Raw genomic sequence first — 16,716 nt, forward strand, 5'->3', positions numbered from 1 at the left:
AGTGTAATTGGTGCCAACCTGAGGGAGGGGGTCTCATGCCTTCCCATAATTTTTCAAACCAAGCTTTGTATGCCTCCACAGCTGACAGGTCAGCTTGAGAGCATGACCATCAAAATGGCCACAACTTGCAACCAACCATCAGGTGAAGGATGACTTGAGCTGACCCTTCAGGGAACTGACAGCGCGGTTGGAAGGCCTCTGACCGCCAACGCTGGGGGAGCGCTCCTTCTAGTTTGGTGGGTGGGACCACTTGGGCCTGTGCTGCTGCCTTGCCAGTGCAAACGCATCCACAACCAAAACCCAAAAAAGTGCTTCTTTATAGACTGAGGCCCAGAGAACATTTTAGTAGTGGTACAGAACTGACCTGCCCTACAGGTTATAGAACCACACATGCCATTGTGAGCTCACATCTTTTCCATAATCTTGCGTAAGCATATTCAATGTGAATATAATCCTGCAGCACCCATATTAGAACCCTGTGCTTGTTGTCCATAGTTTGTGTAGTATTGCGTTTTGGTGTGTAACAAAAGTATGGATACCAATAAAAGCACTATTCAAGCCAGTATTTATTGTTTCTATTGCATAACTGTTCTAGTTCTCTGTCTCTAGCCCACAAACTACCTCTTTGAGAAGTCCTTGACTGCTTGTCTTCGCAACATGAGAGTCAAGTGTAGAAAGGGTGTACCTGGCACGTAGTTTTCCGTGCCATCGTTGATCAGGCTCTGGGATATCAGTAGTAAAAGACCACAACCCCAGGCTTGTGGCCTTGTAACCACTGCTTGCGCCGTGGTCCTGGTTCTGACAGAAGTTACTTGTTATGTCAGATTCTAAGACTGAACACATGGTTTGCCTATTGTGATTTTACTTATGTTTAATAAAATGCCTGCAGCAAGAGAGAGAAACTACAATGTGAGGGAAGGTCATTAGGCTTTCAGGACTCTGAAGGAAGTGCCTCAACCCACAACTCCGGATGGATTCTATAACCATCAGGTGAGAAAACTCCTGACAACCAAACATTTCAAAATAAGTTCTATTGGTCCTTCATCTTAATGGGAATGGCCGGATATTGACAGGTCTAGATTAAGCCGATGGACCTGCCAGGACTCTTGCATGCTATCATCTCCTTTCAATGTCATGCTTTTCCTTTTCTATTAGGTGCTGTAGAGCCTAGGTGACATTTAGTGCTCTATAGAACTGCTAAATACATACATGGACTTCACTTTCTATGATTACTTACAAAATACACACATTTTGCACTGGATACCAGGGTAACGTGACCCAGAAATGTACCTCTGATAACTTATTCCGTATAAAGTAGGAGAATGGTAGAACAGGCAGAAGCTGCATCCTTCCCGCTACACCAAGAAACGAATGGCACCGGGAGAGGTTGCATCCGTTCAAGAAGACCATGAGAACGGTGGAATGGAGAGAAACCCAAATTATTTCCAGTGAGAAGCAGGATTTGTACCGGCCCTCAGCCAACAGTAAACCTTTATGCTGGAAACATAAAATGAGCAGAGAATGTATGCCATCCGACTGCTGTGGTGATGCCCTAAGCCCCAAAGAATGGCCACTCTAAAGTGCATCACCTATATTATCTACAAGTCAATGGATAGACACCGCAGTTCCCAGGAAGGGCGCCCAGCAGGGGCCAGCATTGGCCTGAACGCCTCGATAACGGACCAGGACTTTGACTTCTCACCTGCAGGGACATCTCGATGAGCATCAGCAGCTTCTTGATCCCGATGTTAACCTTGGCGCCTTTGACATGCTGGGCGATCACAGCACGCTCGTTGTCCTTGAAGTTACCCAGGAGCTGCGATGCAAGGGAAGCAGTTAATAATCAGTACAAAGTCAGACACCTACAGCCAATACACCGGGGGCACTAGCCTATAGGAAGTGTTTAACCCTGCTCACCCTGGCATTCTAAGCAGCAGCCTGTGGGAAATACACTGGTCGGATAAAAATATTTTAGTGCTGCATGTCAACAAAACTGTGCAATATTACCACTTCATTATTGTTTGAGTATACACACTTTCAAAATGAAAAAGTATTTTTCTTTATTTTTAAATGCTATCTTAAAACCAGAAATCGATTAGGTGTCAATGTTGAGGTGTAAAATGACACAACATAAGGGATGCTTTAGAATGTACTTCTGAAATAATTAGCTGCACAGCAGAATATCCGAGCAATATCAGGAGATCCAGATGTATTTCATTCTATAGTCCTGGTGAGTGATGTAGCCCACATTCGCACCCCACTCCTTGTGGTGTTACAAATGACCACACCCCAGCTTCCACTTTCCACGCAGTGCTGTGTCCTGCACACACCCTTGAACAGTACTGTATCCAGCCCCTAGTGAACTGTCTCTCACCCAACAGAATCTAGGCAGCGCTGTATTCCATCACAGGTGCCATTTGCACAGCCTTCCCATGCCTCTAAACAGTGCAGTTTCTCCACTGGCAACTTCTGGGAACTATTAAATCCCACTCTAACCCCTATTTAATGTTACTGAGTACATACAGCCTCCCCCGCCCTTACCACTACATAACTTTGCGGTGTACATTCAGCCTCCCCCTGGCCAACACAGTGTCCATGTGGTATCTCTGCGGCACATATGTGTCACATCCCTCCTCCTAAGGCAGAGATGTACCCGACTTTCTCACTGTGATTATTGCTCTCACATGCACATCAAAGCACTGTAGCCTAGACTCCTCAAGCACGTGCCCCACCCTGATGTCTGGGCCGGACTGTGGGACACATGCACCTCACTGGCAGTGCAGTGCCTCCACCTTGATTTGCTTACCATTACTGTGTGTAGTTAACCACATGCTTGGTTAGAACACATACCCATCTCTCGTTTTGGAAATGCAACTCTTTTCTTCAAGCACTCGCCCTTCTGTGAGTGATCCCACTCTAGTACACTTCATACAACAAGTGTCCTGCTCTCCTGGGCACTGTCCAGTGCCCCTTATTTACACTACATCCCAAGTGCTACAGTTTTCTCTTTCTGGCCTGTACTTTGCCTGCCTTTCAGGCCACTTCCTGCCTAAGTGACCTTTCCAGACTAATGCAGGGTTATCAGGGACTTTAGAGGAAGGAGGACTCATATTACACTGTATTGCGTATGGTTTCCATTTGGCTGTAGCCTCTGATAGATCTTTGCTGAGACATTCTCTTAAAGGTTGACTCACCTCCAATGCCTCCATGAGTTGCTCGCCAGTGGAGATGTTTTGCACAGTGATGGTGGTGCTGAACGCATCCAGCATTTCCATCTCTTGCAGGACATCCTTGCGGCTGGTGGTCCCAATAATCAGCAGCTTGCGACTCTGAGGAAAGCAAGAGAATAATAAGGGAGACTGTAAAAGTCATCAGTGCTCGAGTTACACATTTTGGTCTCTAAACCAGATTCTCCAACCAGTCGAACGCCAGCTACCAGTAGCTTGCAAACAGTTTCAGAGTAGCTCACAGGCCTGAATTCATTTTTAAATAAACACATGGTCACATTTTCCTTTTAAAGCTAAGGGAAGGTTGTGTGCATTCAACATTATTTTCATTAGGCTGCAGAAAGCAGGGCCTGATAATGGGCAGTGCTCAGTCAGATGGTTGACCCAGGCTGGGTCAGAGAGGTGAAGAACTAAAGCACTGAGATATTTAACTCTTAAATGTCCTCGTTGTCAACTCAATATTAAAGTGAGAACAAAATGAGTTTTCTGAATGCTTTAAAATGGGAGAAAATGAAAATGAAAATTTACCCTAATGATTAACTTAACTCTTTATTTAAATTTTCTCCCACTTTAAAGCATTGCATTGACAAACATTAGGCATCTTACTCCCAGTGGCCAGTACACACTGTGCCTTTTATAACTGAAGAGTACAGTCATTCATTTTTAACAGGAGAAATTTAAAGTGATAAAAAAGATTTCCATGAAATATTATGTCAATGTTTTGCTCCACTTTTAAAAAGCCAATTATGTCTTAATGTTTTATGAAGCATGTTTCTTCACTTTAAATTCCTCCCATTTAAACAAATGGCTGTATTTTTCTGTTATAAATATTGCACTATTTCTACAGGCCACTGGGAGCAAGATGTCTGTTGTTTGTAAATGTAACACTTGGAAACGAGAGAACATTTTAATTATGAATTCAATGGAATCCATAGAAACATGAAGTTAACTCATCAGTTTAATTTTCTCCCATTTTAAAGGTATACATTTCCACACAGCAGGCATCTTGCTCCTAGTGGCTGGTAGGCAAGATGCCACATTTATATCTAAAAATAAAGCTATTATTTTAAGTGGGAGAAGTTTAAAGAGCAGAGAATGTTCCAAAGTATGATTTCTTTGCTGCAATATTTTTATTTTTCCCATTTAAAAAAAATGGTTGTACGTTTGTGTTCTATATGTAAGGGGTCACATTTGGTGAAAGGTATGTCCTGTGTAACAAGTACATACGATACCGGCTCCCTGTCACCCATACTCACGTATCCCATTAATACACACCTGTTCATACATCCCCAAAGACCACACAGTCTCACTGACACAGATGACAGCCCAGGCATAGTGCCGCTCGTCAAAGTATGTTTATATCCTATCCAGGCACATACTCCTAGCTCATACAAAGCACCAGCACTACCCTCTAATTACTCCTAACAAACCCCTTTCTGTCACCATGAAACCTATACTCAACATGTAATCTTTTCATCCAGAAACACCCTCCTTCTCTTTATACCAAAAAAACACAACCCCTACACTCCACCACACTCTTCCAACAATCAAATCTAACACAAATTCTCCCAACTCTTCTCCTATCACACACCACATACACTCTTCCAAAACACATCAACCACCCCTTTACCTTGCAGCTTTCACTCGCCAACAATAATTCACATACAAATACTTTCAGAAAACAAATACATCATCATCTCCTCTCACTACTCCTCAAAAAGAAAATATAACACAGACACCAGCACAACAAAATCTCACACATACACTATCTCATAATACTTTTCGTCACAAACTGGAACTATACACCTACTCTGACCCTACTAATTACACAAACAATACATACCCTTAAGCAACTCTACTGCAAGCATTCTCTCTACCCCATACCTTACACATATACAGTAACTCTCTTTTAACCACCTCTCATGCACTGGACAATTAGAACCTCACACTCGAACACCATCCCCACCACCTTCACATGCAGACCCATCAAAATGCCTTGTTAGCCTGCTGGACCAGGAATACCATACAGAACAACTGCACTATTGCTATCCTCATACAGCTAATACCAGCACTACGGACAAACCTACTACAAGTCCACAAAACACTGCTCGCTCTTCAACATAACAAAGTTACACCATCACTATAAGATATTCTCTAAACTGCCTACTAATAAACGCTTGATCACTATCCAAAAACAAGCATCACATCTACAACCTTCTCAGTGACACACAACCTGACATACTCTTCATAACGAAATCATGGTTGGGAGATGACATGACTCTAGTGTTGCATGAAGCCGTTCCTCTAGGCTATCAAACTATCACTTTGTATAATTAAAAGTGGAGGCAGCCTAGCTGTTGTGTACAAGTAAACACTAAATATCACTAAAGCTGATGACATCTCCATACAAGGTTGTGAAGCCCTCTTCACCAGATGCAACCCTACACCATCTTCCTCCTGTAACTTTCTACTCCTTTACAGACCTCTACCTAGCAATGCAACATTCCCAGGAGCACTTCTAGACAGAGTTTCAAACTACACTCCAACCTATGCATTCTAGATCACCAAAAAATGTGGTTTGACAAACCCAATATGCCACATCCGAAAACAATAATCACTGGCCTAGACGCACTGCACCTACATCAGATCAGATTGTCCACAAATCCACACACATCGCTGGACACATCCAAGATGTCATTTTTGCAAATTCAGAAATAGTTCCCTTTCAAACGATTACTCCAGTCACATGGTCAGACCACCATTTGCTTTCCAACATAAAACACAAAGCAACACACCTAAAACAACTGTACATGCATCCACTGATCGATTGTGTAAAAAACTCAATTTTGAACACTTACAAACACAACTAACAGCCAATATAGATCTAGACACAATAAATTCCCTTCAAGAACCTTATGAGTGGTACAGCAAGCTTTTGATATCCTAATACCACTCAGAACACAAAAGAACAAAATAGAACAAGCACCTTGGAGAAATACAGAGCTAAAAGAGATAAAACAGCAAATTAGAAAGCGGTATGGCGCTGGGCTCAAAACAAACACCAATCAAGACAAACTTTACTTACAGAAACTTAACAGGTTATACAAGTCAGTAATCAAAAATGCCAAGAAAAGATACTATTCACACAGAATTAAAAATGGTAAATGTGCTAATAAAGAATTCTATAAAATGTTCACCGAATTTCATAAACCATATTGACTAGAAGGACCACATCCCATTACTCAAGAATTCACAGACAAACTGGCAAATCATTACACGACCAAAGCAGACATGTTGGAATCCTATTTAAAACAAAGAAAAAACACCAGCACCAACCCTTTTCCGAACCAACCCTCTAAGAGTAAACTAACCCAGCATCTGCATTCCTTCCAACAAATATCACACAATGAATTTATGGACCTGCTTGACGGCAACCATTCTGACATGTGTCCACCACAACATTTCAAGACAATTCTTCTACCTCTGCTAACACACCAGTAAGAAGAATCATCAACAATTTCTTAACTTCTTAACTACAGGAATATTTCTAGAAGACCTAAAAAAATCATACATATGCCCATTACTAAAGAAAATAAACCTAGACCAGCTTAACCCTGACAACTAAAGACCAATTACAAAATGGAACTTTTCCTGGGCAAACTGGTAGAAAGCACAACATTTGCCCAGATGTCACAATTCAGTACAAATAATTCCATACTTTTAGACTTCCAAACAGGATGCCCTCTAAGAAGAGGCACGGAATCTGCTTTCATTGCCATCTAGGATGACAAACAAATTACTTACCTTCGGTAACAATATATATGTAAGAAACATAGGTTAGTTATAGATTCCTTACCTTAGAATTACCCCCAGGTGTCAGACTGGATTGGGAACGTATTTTTGTCAGCAGTACCCCTGCGCGTCGAAAGATGGTGTCGGTTGGATCTGCGTTCGCCATCGGCGTCGTGTTCGCCGGGATGATGTCACAGAAGCTACTTAGACACCGCCCTCGCACGCTGACATCAGTTCTGTACATAAATTTCCAAGCTTGTAGCGCAGAGTCATGCAAGACACTGACCACTGGTGCAAAAAACTAGGGCCCTTTAAGGAAGTCGTTCTTAACACTTGAAATCAGTTTGCAGACCAAGGAGGATGGGTGGAGCGGTAAGGAATCTACAACTAACCTATGTTTCTTACAGATATATCGTTACCGAAGGTAAAGTAACTTAGTTAGTTATAGATTTCTTACCTTAGAATAGATACCCCAGCAATACCAACCCCCGGAGGTGGGTCTGCAAACCAAGTTCACACCAGAAAGTCCTGGCGAACAGAACGGCCAAAGAAGCGGTCTCTTCGGACTTGACTGTCCAGGCAGTAGGGTTTGGTAAAAGTGTGCAGAGATGCCCATGTAGCCGCCTGACAGATGTAATTTAGGGGCACTCCTCGTCCCAAAGAAGTGGTAGCTGCCGTCGCCCTGGTGGAATGGACACGCAGCCCTACTCGAGGCTCCTTCTTTCCCAAAGAATAGCAGGCTTTGATGCACAGAACGACCCACCTGGAGATGGTCTGTTTGTGTACCGCCCGACCTTTCTTAGCGCCAACCCGGTATTGTTTGGTGCAATCCAAGTAGAAGGAAAGAACACATTTTGGATCCAGACGGTGGAGCCTCTCTTCCTCTTTTGAAGGATGGGGAGGCAGAAAGGTGGGCAAAGTGATGGTTTGGCCAATATGAAATGAAGTGACCACCTTGGGGAGAAAGGAAGGTCTAGTTCTGATAACGACCTTGTCTGGATGAATAACCAGAAAGGGAGACTTGGAAGAAAGAGCTTGTAGCTCACTCACCCCGAGTGCAGAGGTGATGGCCAGCAGAAAAGCAGTTTCAAGGTTAAAAGCCTAAGAGGACAGTTGTGTAGCGGCTTAAACGGAGCGCACATCAAATAGGCAAGAACCAAGTTCAAGTCCCACTAAGGCATTACGAAGGGAACAGGAGGAAAGAGATGAGTAATGCCCTTAAGGAATATATTTACAACAGGGGACTTGAAAAGAGAAGGCTGATCAGGAAGCCTAACAAAGGATGAAATAACCGAGAGGTATGAAGGCGTGCCAGCAGATTTGGGCTGCCCAAAGATAGCGTGCATCGCTTCGTAAAATTGCCAAAGCTGGGCTGGGGTCGCTTCCCGGTCCTGGGAAGGCCGGAGTCGACCCTGAAGGCTCTGCACGCGAACCCACGGGAGGGGCACCACATGTACCCTTCATCGCGTCGGCCGACGGACGAGGGGTAGTCGAAGAGCGACGATGCTTCTTCGACTTCTTCTTCGACTTACCTGACCAGAGTGCGAAAACTTAGAAGAGGAGTGAAGATGACTCCGTGATCAGTCCCTCGACCTCTCATACGACCGGACCTTGAGCGGCACAAATCTGACTGCCGGGCCTCGAGGAGCATTCGGGACCGCTCCCACAAAGACTTCAGGCCATAGTTTGCCAGCCGGAGCACGACATAGGGTCGTGATCGTGCTCCAGGCAGTAGAGGCACACGCGATGCGGATCAGTCACCGACATCAGTCGGTAATGGGAACCGCTTGCCTTGAAGCCGGGCATCCCTTGTACACCGGGAATCTAAGACTCAAAAACAAAGTCGACAAAAGTCGCAAAAAAGTCAGTCAAAAAGTGACTGGAGTTACCACTCTCTCCGGATCAGCGCTTGCTGGCGCGGAAAAAGAAAGAACTGATGTCAGTACGTGAGGGCGGCATCTAAGTAGCTGCCGCAACGTCATCCCAGCGACCACTCCGCGGAACCGACTGACGCCACCTTTCGATGCGCAGGGGTACTGCGGACGAAAAAACTTTCAGGATCCAGTCTGACGCCTGGAGGTAATTCTAAGGTAAGGAATCTATAACGAACTGTTTCTTTCAGATCTTAAGAATACAGTTGACCAAGACGGGGTTGCTGCACTACTTCTCTTGGACCTCTCAGCCGCCTTGGACATGGTTGACCATGACTCTCCTACAAAGACTCTGCGAAGCTAGCATATAGGGGACTGCTCTCGTGTGGATCACATCCGACCTTCAAAGCAGAACTTATTTCATCCATACCCCACCTTTTTCATCCAAACAGTACTTCACAAAAGCAGGGGTCCCTCAAGGCTCTTCTCACCCATGCTTTTCAAAACCTACATGAAGTCATGACTGGCAATGATCAATCAGTTTCACCTCACATGCTATAATTATGCAGATGACACACACATACTACTTAATCTGGAAAGCCCCAAAGACATTGGAAACGGCCAAATTTTCATTTGCTTCAGAACCGTTGATCAGTGGATGACATGAAGCAATCTCAAATTGAATGCTTCCAAAATGGAAATAACATGTGGCGATTGGAAAAATTATGACCCACTCGCCGCCTGGCCAAACGATCTGGGAACACCACCTAAAGTATCGAAGGAAGTAAGAAACCCCTGAAGTACCATGGACTCCAAGCTATCAATGAACACCCAAGTGGACAAACTAGCAAGATCTAGCTTCATTACTATTAAAACTCTGAGACACATTTTACTCCACTTGGGATTTCCGATAAAAAAGGCCCAGGCTACTATCTCTCTTGTTCTGTCAAAACTAAATTATGCCTATAGTCTATACCACGTACTACCTGTAACAACTTTGAAAAGACTAAAACTGATTCAGAACTCTGCTGCTAGATTACTCTCACATATAAAACCACAAGCCCACATTTCCCCTGCCTTGAAGGTTCTACATTGGTTACCAGTTGCGAAGATCCACATTCAAGCTGCTTTGCATTAAACACAAAGCAATACATGGAACAGGGCCGCTCTACATCAGGGATAGAATCACCAAATACATTCAACAATGGAACCGCTGCTCTAGATTCGCACCTCGCCTCAAAATCTCCCCATACAAGAAAAAACATAGGTGGCGCATAATTCTCAGTCCAAGCAGCCATACTATGGAAATCTTTACCTCCCAAACATAAGATCCATGGATAACTACCTTATCTTCAGAAGATCAAGTGCTGGCTCTTCCCCGCATAAACGCCATACTCAAATTTAAATATACAAAATATCTCTGTGAATATAAGCAGTCATTTGTATTTTATATGTGTACCTACACATATAAAATGTGTATAATAATCTTATTTATAATATATAGATTTGCATTAGTTCTGCTTAACAAATGTACATATTATTTATGGTTATATTTTTCTACGTTTAACATGTATATAGGTCACTGCACACATAGGTAATTGTTTATCATAACTATTCATATACAATTGCTTCACTATTGGGGGGTGAAATATATCTATGAAATTATATATTTATTTTTTTAGTTATAGTAAGGACCAAAGTTTCCATAGGAAAAGCGTATTTGTTTTGCCAATAACTTTGGCGCCGCTTGACGAATCTCCATGAACATTTTCACAAAACTTCCCCTTTTTGGTTCAGCTGCTGTGCTGAAAGTTTTGGGGTGATCCATCGAGGGGGCAGAGAAAAAACGGGGGTCCCAAAACACGTTTTCCCTATTTTAAGTCTATGGGAATTTTTCATTTTTTGAACATGACTACAGCCCAAACTGCTGAAGAAAATTACACCAAATTTGGCAGAAAGCTAGATGTTGGTCCAGAAAGCATGCTTTTTGTGATTTGGTGCAAGTCCGTTCAATAGTTTTTGAGATTATCTGTGTTTAAAAAATATAGATATCTGGGGACGCGAGTGCTTGCAGTGGACTCACAAATCCTGCTAAAATTTGATTGGCTGCCAACACTTCAACCAGGAAGTGATGGCAGTCATCTTGGAACTCAGCTTGAAGCAGAGTCCCATATAAAAAGTTTTTTATTTTTTATTTTAAAGATAAGGGGGCCGGGTAGGAATACTCTGACCTCCCAGATATGGTGGGAGGAGGGTCCCTGAGGGACCCCACCGGTGGTAATTTTAGCTGCAAATCCACCGGGAAAAAAGCAATCGCTGGCTTCTCGCACTTGCTTTAAAATAACCCAGTGGGCCAGGTCCCAGTGGCATATGTTAACTTTAGGAGGGGGTGAGCTTCACCTCCCCGGACAGGCCCTCTGGACCCACCCGCAGCCTCGTGGGCTGCCACTTCCACAGGTCTATTTACAACTATGTGGGGGGAGCCTCACGGACCCTCCCCTGGGGACCAATACCTCCCCAGGGCTAATTAAAACAATATGGCGGGGGCTTGTGGACCCCAACTGCTCGGGAGACCACCAGCTCCCCAGGACTAATTTCAATATTAAGGGGGGTCTTGCAGAACCTCCCCATCCCAGGGACCGCCACCTTTCCGGAGCACACTTTCCTATTTTAAGTAATGAGGGAAAGGCCCTAGGGCCTCCACTAGCTGCCACGGGTACCGCTAACTCCCCAGGGCATATACTTTAACTTAAAAAAGAGGGGACGCACTACTGCCTCCTTCGGAGCCCCATGGACCACCACTTCCCGGGGCAAATGTGAACAAAGGAGGGTGGCCACGTGCCTCCCCCCATCAGGAGCCCAAGGGACCACCACCCCTAGGGCTGGCTCCAGCAATGTCCCAGCGTGCCCACTCCCCGGGACATTGCAGTTTGCTATGCTGGGTGTACCGCTCCCGCCGGGCCATAACAAACCGTGTGCTTCACTTAGAGCAAGCAAGAGCATCTTGCTCTCGCTTGCTCAAAGCAGAGCAAACTTTGCTTTTTACACACAGGGAGCTGCATGTCAGCATCTCCCCGTGTGTAAAAAGCAATGCTGGCTCCAACAGGTGGCTGGGAGCCAGCTGGACTGCGGTGGCCTTCAGGCAGCTCCCCCCTGGGCACCCACACTACAGGCTGGGTTATATTGGGGTGTGAGTGGGTGCATCAGAGATTCTGTGAGTGATGTCATAGGTGAGGGTATTTGAGATGTCATGAGTGATGTCACTAACCAGGTCATGAGTGATGTTATATGTGAGTACATAAGTAGTGCATTGCAGGAGCACGAGCTATAGTTTCCTCAGCTAATTAATAACTGCTGCATTTCTCTGATTTTGCACAATTGAAACCTGAGCCTAACTATAAAGTCTCTGTAACCTTTGGTTTTTCAGTGAATGTCTAAGGTTTTTTAAAATTCTATTTCCTAACTACAACATCCCTGTAACCTTTGGTTTTTTCAGTGAATTTCTAAGGTTTTTTTTTTAAAGACTACTATGCCCCCCAAAATAAACCTTTCTAGACTATTCCCTCCTTGCATCATCTCAAACCTCTAACTATTCAGATCTCATAAACAATCCTTTCTAAACCCTTCCCTGGTGCTTTCTTCCTCCCCTCTACTCATCCCAAACCTCCTCCTGCTGCCTAAGATCTCAAAATAAACATTTTCTAAACCCTTCCCTCTTCGATCTTTCCACTATTCTTTCGAATCCAACTAACAGACTCGCCTGTCCACTGTTCAAATTAATTTCATACTTCCCTATACTATTTCACCACTAATCCTGTTTGGGTTCTGGAGTAGCGTGCTACTCGCCGAAAAGCGATTTAACGCCTCATCAGAGGTACCAAGCACTATATGAATGCAAACTCCTCCTTCTTCTATCCCACTACTATCCATTTCAACCCACAAAACAGACTCCCACGTCCACCGCTCAAATTAATTTCATGTTTCCCTGTACCAATTCACCACTAATCCTTTTTAGGTTCCGGAGTAGCGTGCTACTTGTCGAAAAGGGCTTCAACGCCTCATCAAGGGTAGTAAGCGCTAAATAAATGCAATTACAATATAAGCGCAATTGTTCATGAATGCTTAAAATCTTTTGCCCCAATACTTTTCAGCTGCAAAGCTGCAGCAGAAGAACAAGCTTCCTCGACGAAGGGGGGGGGGGCACCCACCACTGGGATGGATACAGAGGGGCATATAGAGGCTGTTCGACATCACCCATAGTAGCATGGGGCAGTGCAGATGCAACAAGGAGCACAGACAGCATCCTCAGGACAAGCGCCGGAAGCATATACTAGACCCTCACTAGGTCAGCCCTCCATGGCAACTATGGCGACAGGGTAAACAAGCCTTATTCACTTGGCAATTAAGGAAAGAATCTGGAGGAAGGAATTTATCAACATTATCATGCTATTAGAAGTACAAATAGAGGGCTTAGACTTAACCCAATTTGATAAAAAGGAGGAAGACACGCGGGAAAGAAAGAGAGTGAGGAAGGAAAGAAACTTCAACAATTGGTTATACTCTTTCAGGGTCATGGCATGTGGCACAGTCGGAAAGTTCCCCCACTGCGCTGCTGATTTATGGCTTTACGAGGCACCCTGGTTTTCATGTGGAGGCGATCACCTGGCATCGGGCAGTACAGGCTCATTCACCTGTCATTCCCAGAGGGTGCATCGGTCAACTATAGGACCAGCTCCGAAGTATGCTCAGTGGGGTACTCCACTATTGAGGATACTATAAAGCTAGTGAAGGCAAAAGGTATGGAACTCTTCATGGAAAAAGCGGACATTACGTCCACTTGTCTCCTCCCAGTTCATCCTGAGAGTTACCACTTACTGGGCTTCCAATACAATTGGCAGACATAACTTTACAAAGCCATGCCGATGGGTTGTTCCATAGCCTGCTCATATTTCGAGCATTTCAGTACATTTCTGGTAAGGGCCCTACACAAGTGGCACCTACGAGTGGGAAAATTGGGTTATCTAGATGATTTCTTGTTTGTGGGATAGGCGGGGATGGAGGAATGCAGGAACACACTTAATTAGCTGAGGACTTAGGCGGTCTCTTGTCAGAAAAAAAGGGTGGGCACAGCCACAACCCTGATGTTCCTGAGCATTGAGCTTGATTCTGTTGTGGGCACAACCAGGCTGCCAGAGGATAAAGTCAGTGAATTGAGAGAGAGATAAGGGCGATGTACAGTAGAGTGGAGGCAATCCTCAGTGAACTGCAGCGTTTGAGTGGCAAACTGAACTTCCCTGCAGGAGCCATCCCAGCAGGACAGGTGTTTGCAAGGCGCTTAACGAGGTTAACAGCAGGTGAAAGAGAGAAACACCACCACATCAGGCTCGGGGCAGGAGTAAAGAGGGACCTGGCTATGTGAAATTCATTTTGGACCCAATTCAATGGACTCTTCAATTGGCGAGAGGGTTGGGTCACTTCCAAGCAAATATCCCTATTTACGATGTGGCCAGCAGCCACAGCTTCAGAGCTATACTGGGTCAAGAGTAGTGCGCAGGGCAGTGGCCCAGAAGATGGCATTACCTGGAGGTCCCTTCCAATATCACCTTCCTCGAACTATTCCCCATAGTTGTAGCCCTGACTGTGTGGCAAAGGAGGATGCAAGATATAAAAATCACGCTATGGTCCGATAATCAGGGTGTGGTGCAGGCTATAAACAGGGGCACGACCACCTGCCCAGATATACTAAGGCTCTTGGAGCATATGGTTAGGTTACAGCTTGATGGGAACCTTGAAATTAGGGCACGGCATGTTGAAGGCATCCAGACCTCACTGGCAGATGCGCTCACTCGTTCCCAGATAGACAGGTTCAGGAGATTAGCGCCAGACGCCCATCAGAGAATGACGCCCTTTTCAGAACATTTGTGGGAACTAGTGGAACGGAACTCTCGGTACTAATCGAGCAAGCCTTCACACCCGCCACAGCAAGGCGTTATGACAGATATATCAACACAGTTATGCAGATCGGGGGACTAGAGTCATTGGGGGACAGCGAGGCCATGAACATGGCAATGGAGCACTTCACTGGATGGGCCTATCAGGAGAAGAAGACAAAATCCTTCCCACAACTCACTTAGAGGCAGTAGCCCATTTTTCAAAACTGAGGTCAGGCAGGGATCCCATGGCTCCCATTACATTAGAACAGCCTTGAAGGGTTAGAAGCACCTGGAAGAGAAGAAACAAGACATGAGGCGCCCAATAGACTTTGAGAAACTGATCCAGGTGGTCGACACCTTAGATAGTTATGAATGACTCATTTGAGTTGACACTCCACACGGCTGCCATCACTACACCATTTTCCGGTGAATTCAGGCCAAGTGAACTTGTTGCCGGAGCAAAGAAATATGTAGGTCAAATGTGCCTACAAGCCACCAATACCAGGCCAGAATCAGACAAAATCCAGTTCTTGCTCAGGCGATCCAATAAGGACCAGTCAGGCAAGGGAACCTGGGTGCGGTTTCATTGCATAGCAGATCCAAGGTACTGTCCCCTGTGTAGCTCCCACAACCACTTGGCAATACGGAAGGGGTGGACTCTTCATATATGGCAACAGTGATGTGCTGAGAGCAAATTCCAGTTTACGACAGTCATGCGAAAAACCTGGGCCAGACAGGTTTCTCTCCCTCCGGTTTTGGTTCCCACTTGTTTAGGATAGGGGTGGCCACAACAGTGGCGCAGCATGTGGTACCAGATGATGGCATGAAAGAAGTGGGTAGGTGGCGCTCTAACAATTACATGACGTACGTCAGATCCCAACTGATATGAACAGACGGTGGGCTAGCTGCCACCAAATCGGACAGATATAACTTTGTTGCCTCGATAGGGGGCTGACCCAGAATAGTGTGGGTTGTCGGGCACTCATTTGTTCGAAGGATGAAAACAAGGTGTAGACAAGTCAGTAGCAGCTCAGCCAATGGCACCAAAGCCACAGAGATAAAATGGTGGGGCTACACTGGGATGAGAAGGGCCATTTTCTGTAACGCTTGATGGACTGTGCGCATTATCCACCAGGCACCACAAGGTCTTGATTATTCACCTAGGGATCAATTACCTCGCCCAGTTGGGCAGGAAGGATCTCCTCTGCAACATCAAGCTCGGGCAAACTGCGGCAGCAAGGGCTTTCTGCAGCTCAACCATAATCTGACCAGAAATTATCCCCAGGATCACATGGCGGAGGGCCATGTACAACAGTGCTGTTGACAACTCCGGAAGGAAGCTGAATATTGCAGTGAGCAAATTTTCTGAGACCAATGGCATGGAGAGCATACGGCATGGTTTGATTCACCCGAGACGCCAGCAGTTGTACGAGTCAGACAGAGTGCACCTGTCCGAGGAGGGGATGAGAGGGTTTTGGGCCTATCAGTGGGTCGTCATGGTCTAGGCAGGCAAAAAAAAAAATGAAAGGAAATGGGAGAGATGAAATAAATAAGTACACGGCATTGCCCCATCTGGACTATGATAGGGGGTGGGGTGGGCTACACTGAGACACGAGCCTCACAAGCAGCATGGCGGCAAAATGGGGGACATTTGTTGGTAAGGTGGTTCACCTGGTAAGGGGCGTGCCAAAAGAAAGACAACTCACCTGAGAATGGAGGAAGAGTTAAACCAGCAAGAAACCCAATGACCCCCTTAAGCGGCATGTATGATCACCTCAGCAGTAGAAGGTGCCAGCAAGGAGGACAAACCGATGACAGGACTGGGTGGTGATATGACAGCATTGATTTATGATTTCGCAGCAATACCTGATTGATGACCTGTCATTTTTGGAA

At 45.2% G+C, this 16,716-nt stretch overlaps 1 protein-coding gene across 1 annotated transcript in view; it reads right to left on the reverse strand.

The window, feature by feature from the left end:
• The window catches only part of NSF (N-ethylmaleimide sensitive factor, vesicle fusing ATPase), a 657,569-nt gene that overhangs the window by 52,136 nt on the left and 588,717 nt on the right, over positions 1-16,716 (reverse strand). The window contains exons 18-19 of the mRNA XM_078645103.1: positions 3,195-3,329; positions 1,703-1,816 (exon numbers count right to left, since the gene is read on the reverse strand). Of these exons, the coding sequence (XP_078501229.1) occupies positions 1,703-1,816; positions 3,195-3,329 (249 nt within the window). The remainder of the gene's footprint in view (positions 1-1,702; positions 1,817-3,194; positions 3,330-16,716) is intronic.

This window comes from Lissotriton helveticus, chromosome 5_1 (genome assembly GCF_964261635.1).
Source record: "Lissotriton helveticus chromosome 5_1, aLisHel1.1, whole genome shotgun sequence".
Taxonomy (NCBI): Eukaryota; Metazoa; Chordata; class Amphibia; order Caudata; family Salamandridae; genus Lissotriton; species Lissotriton helveticus.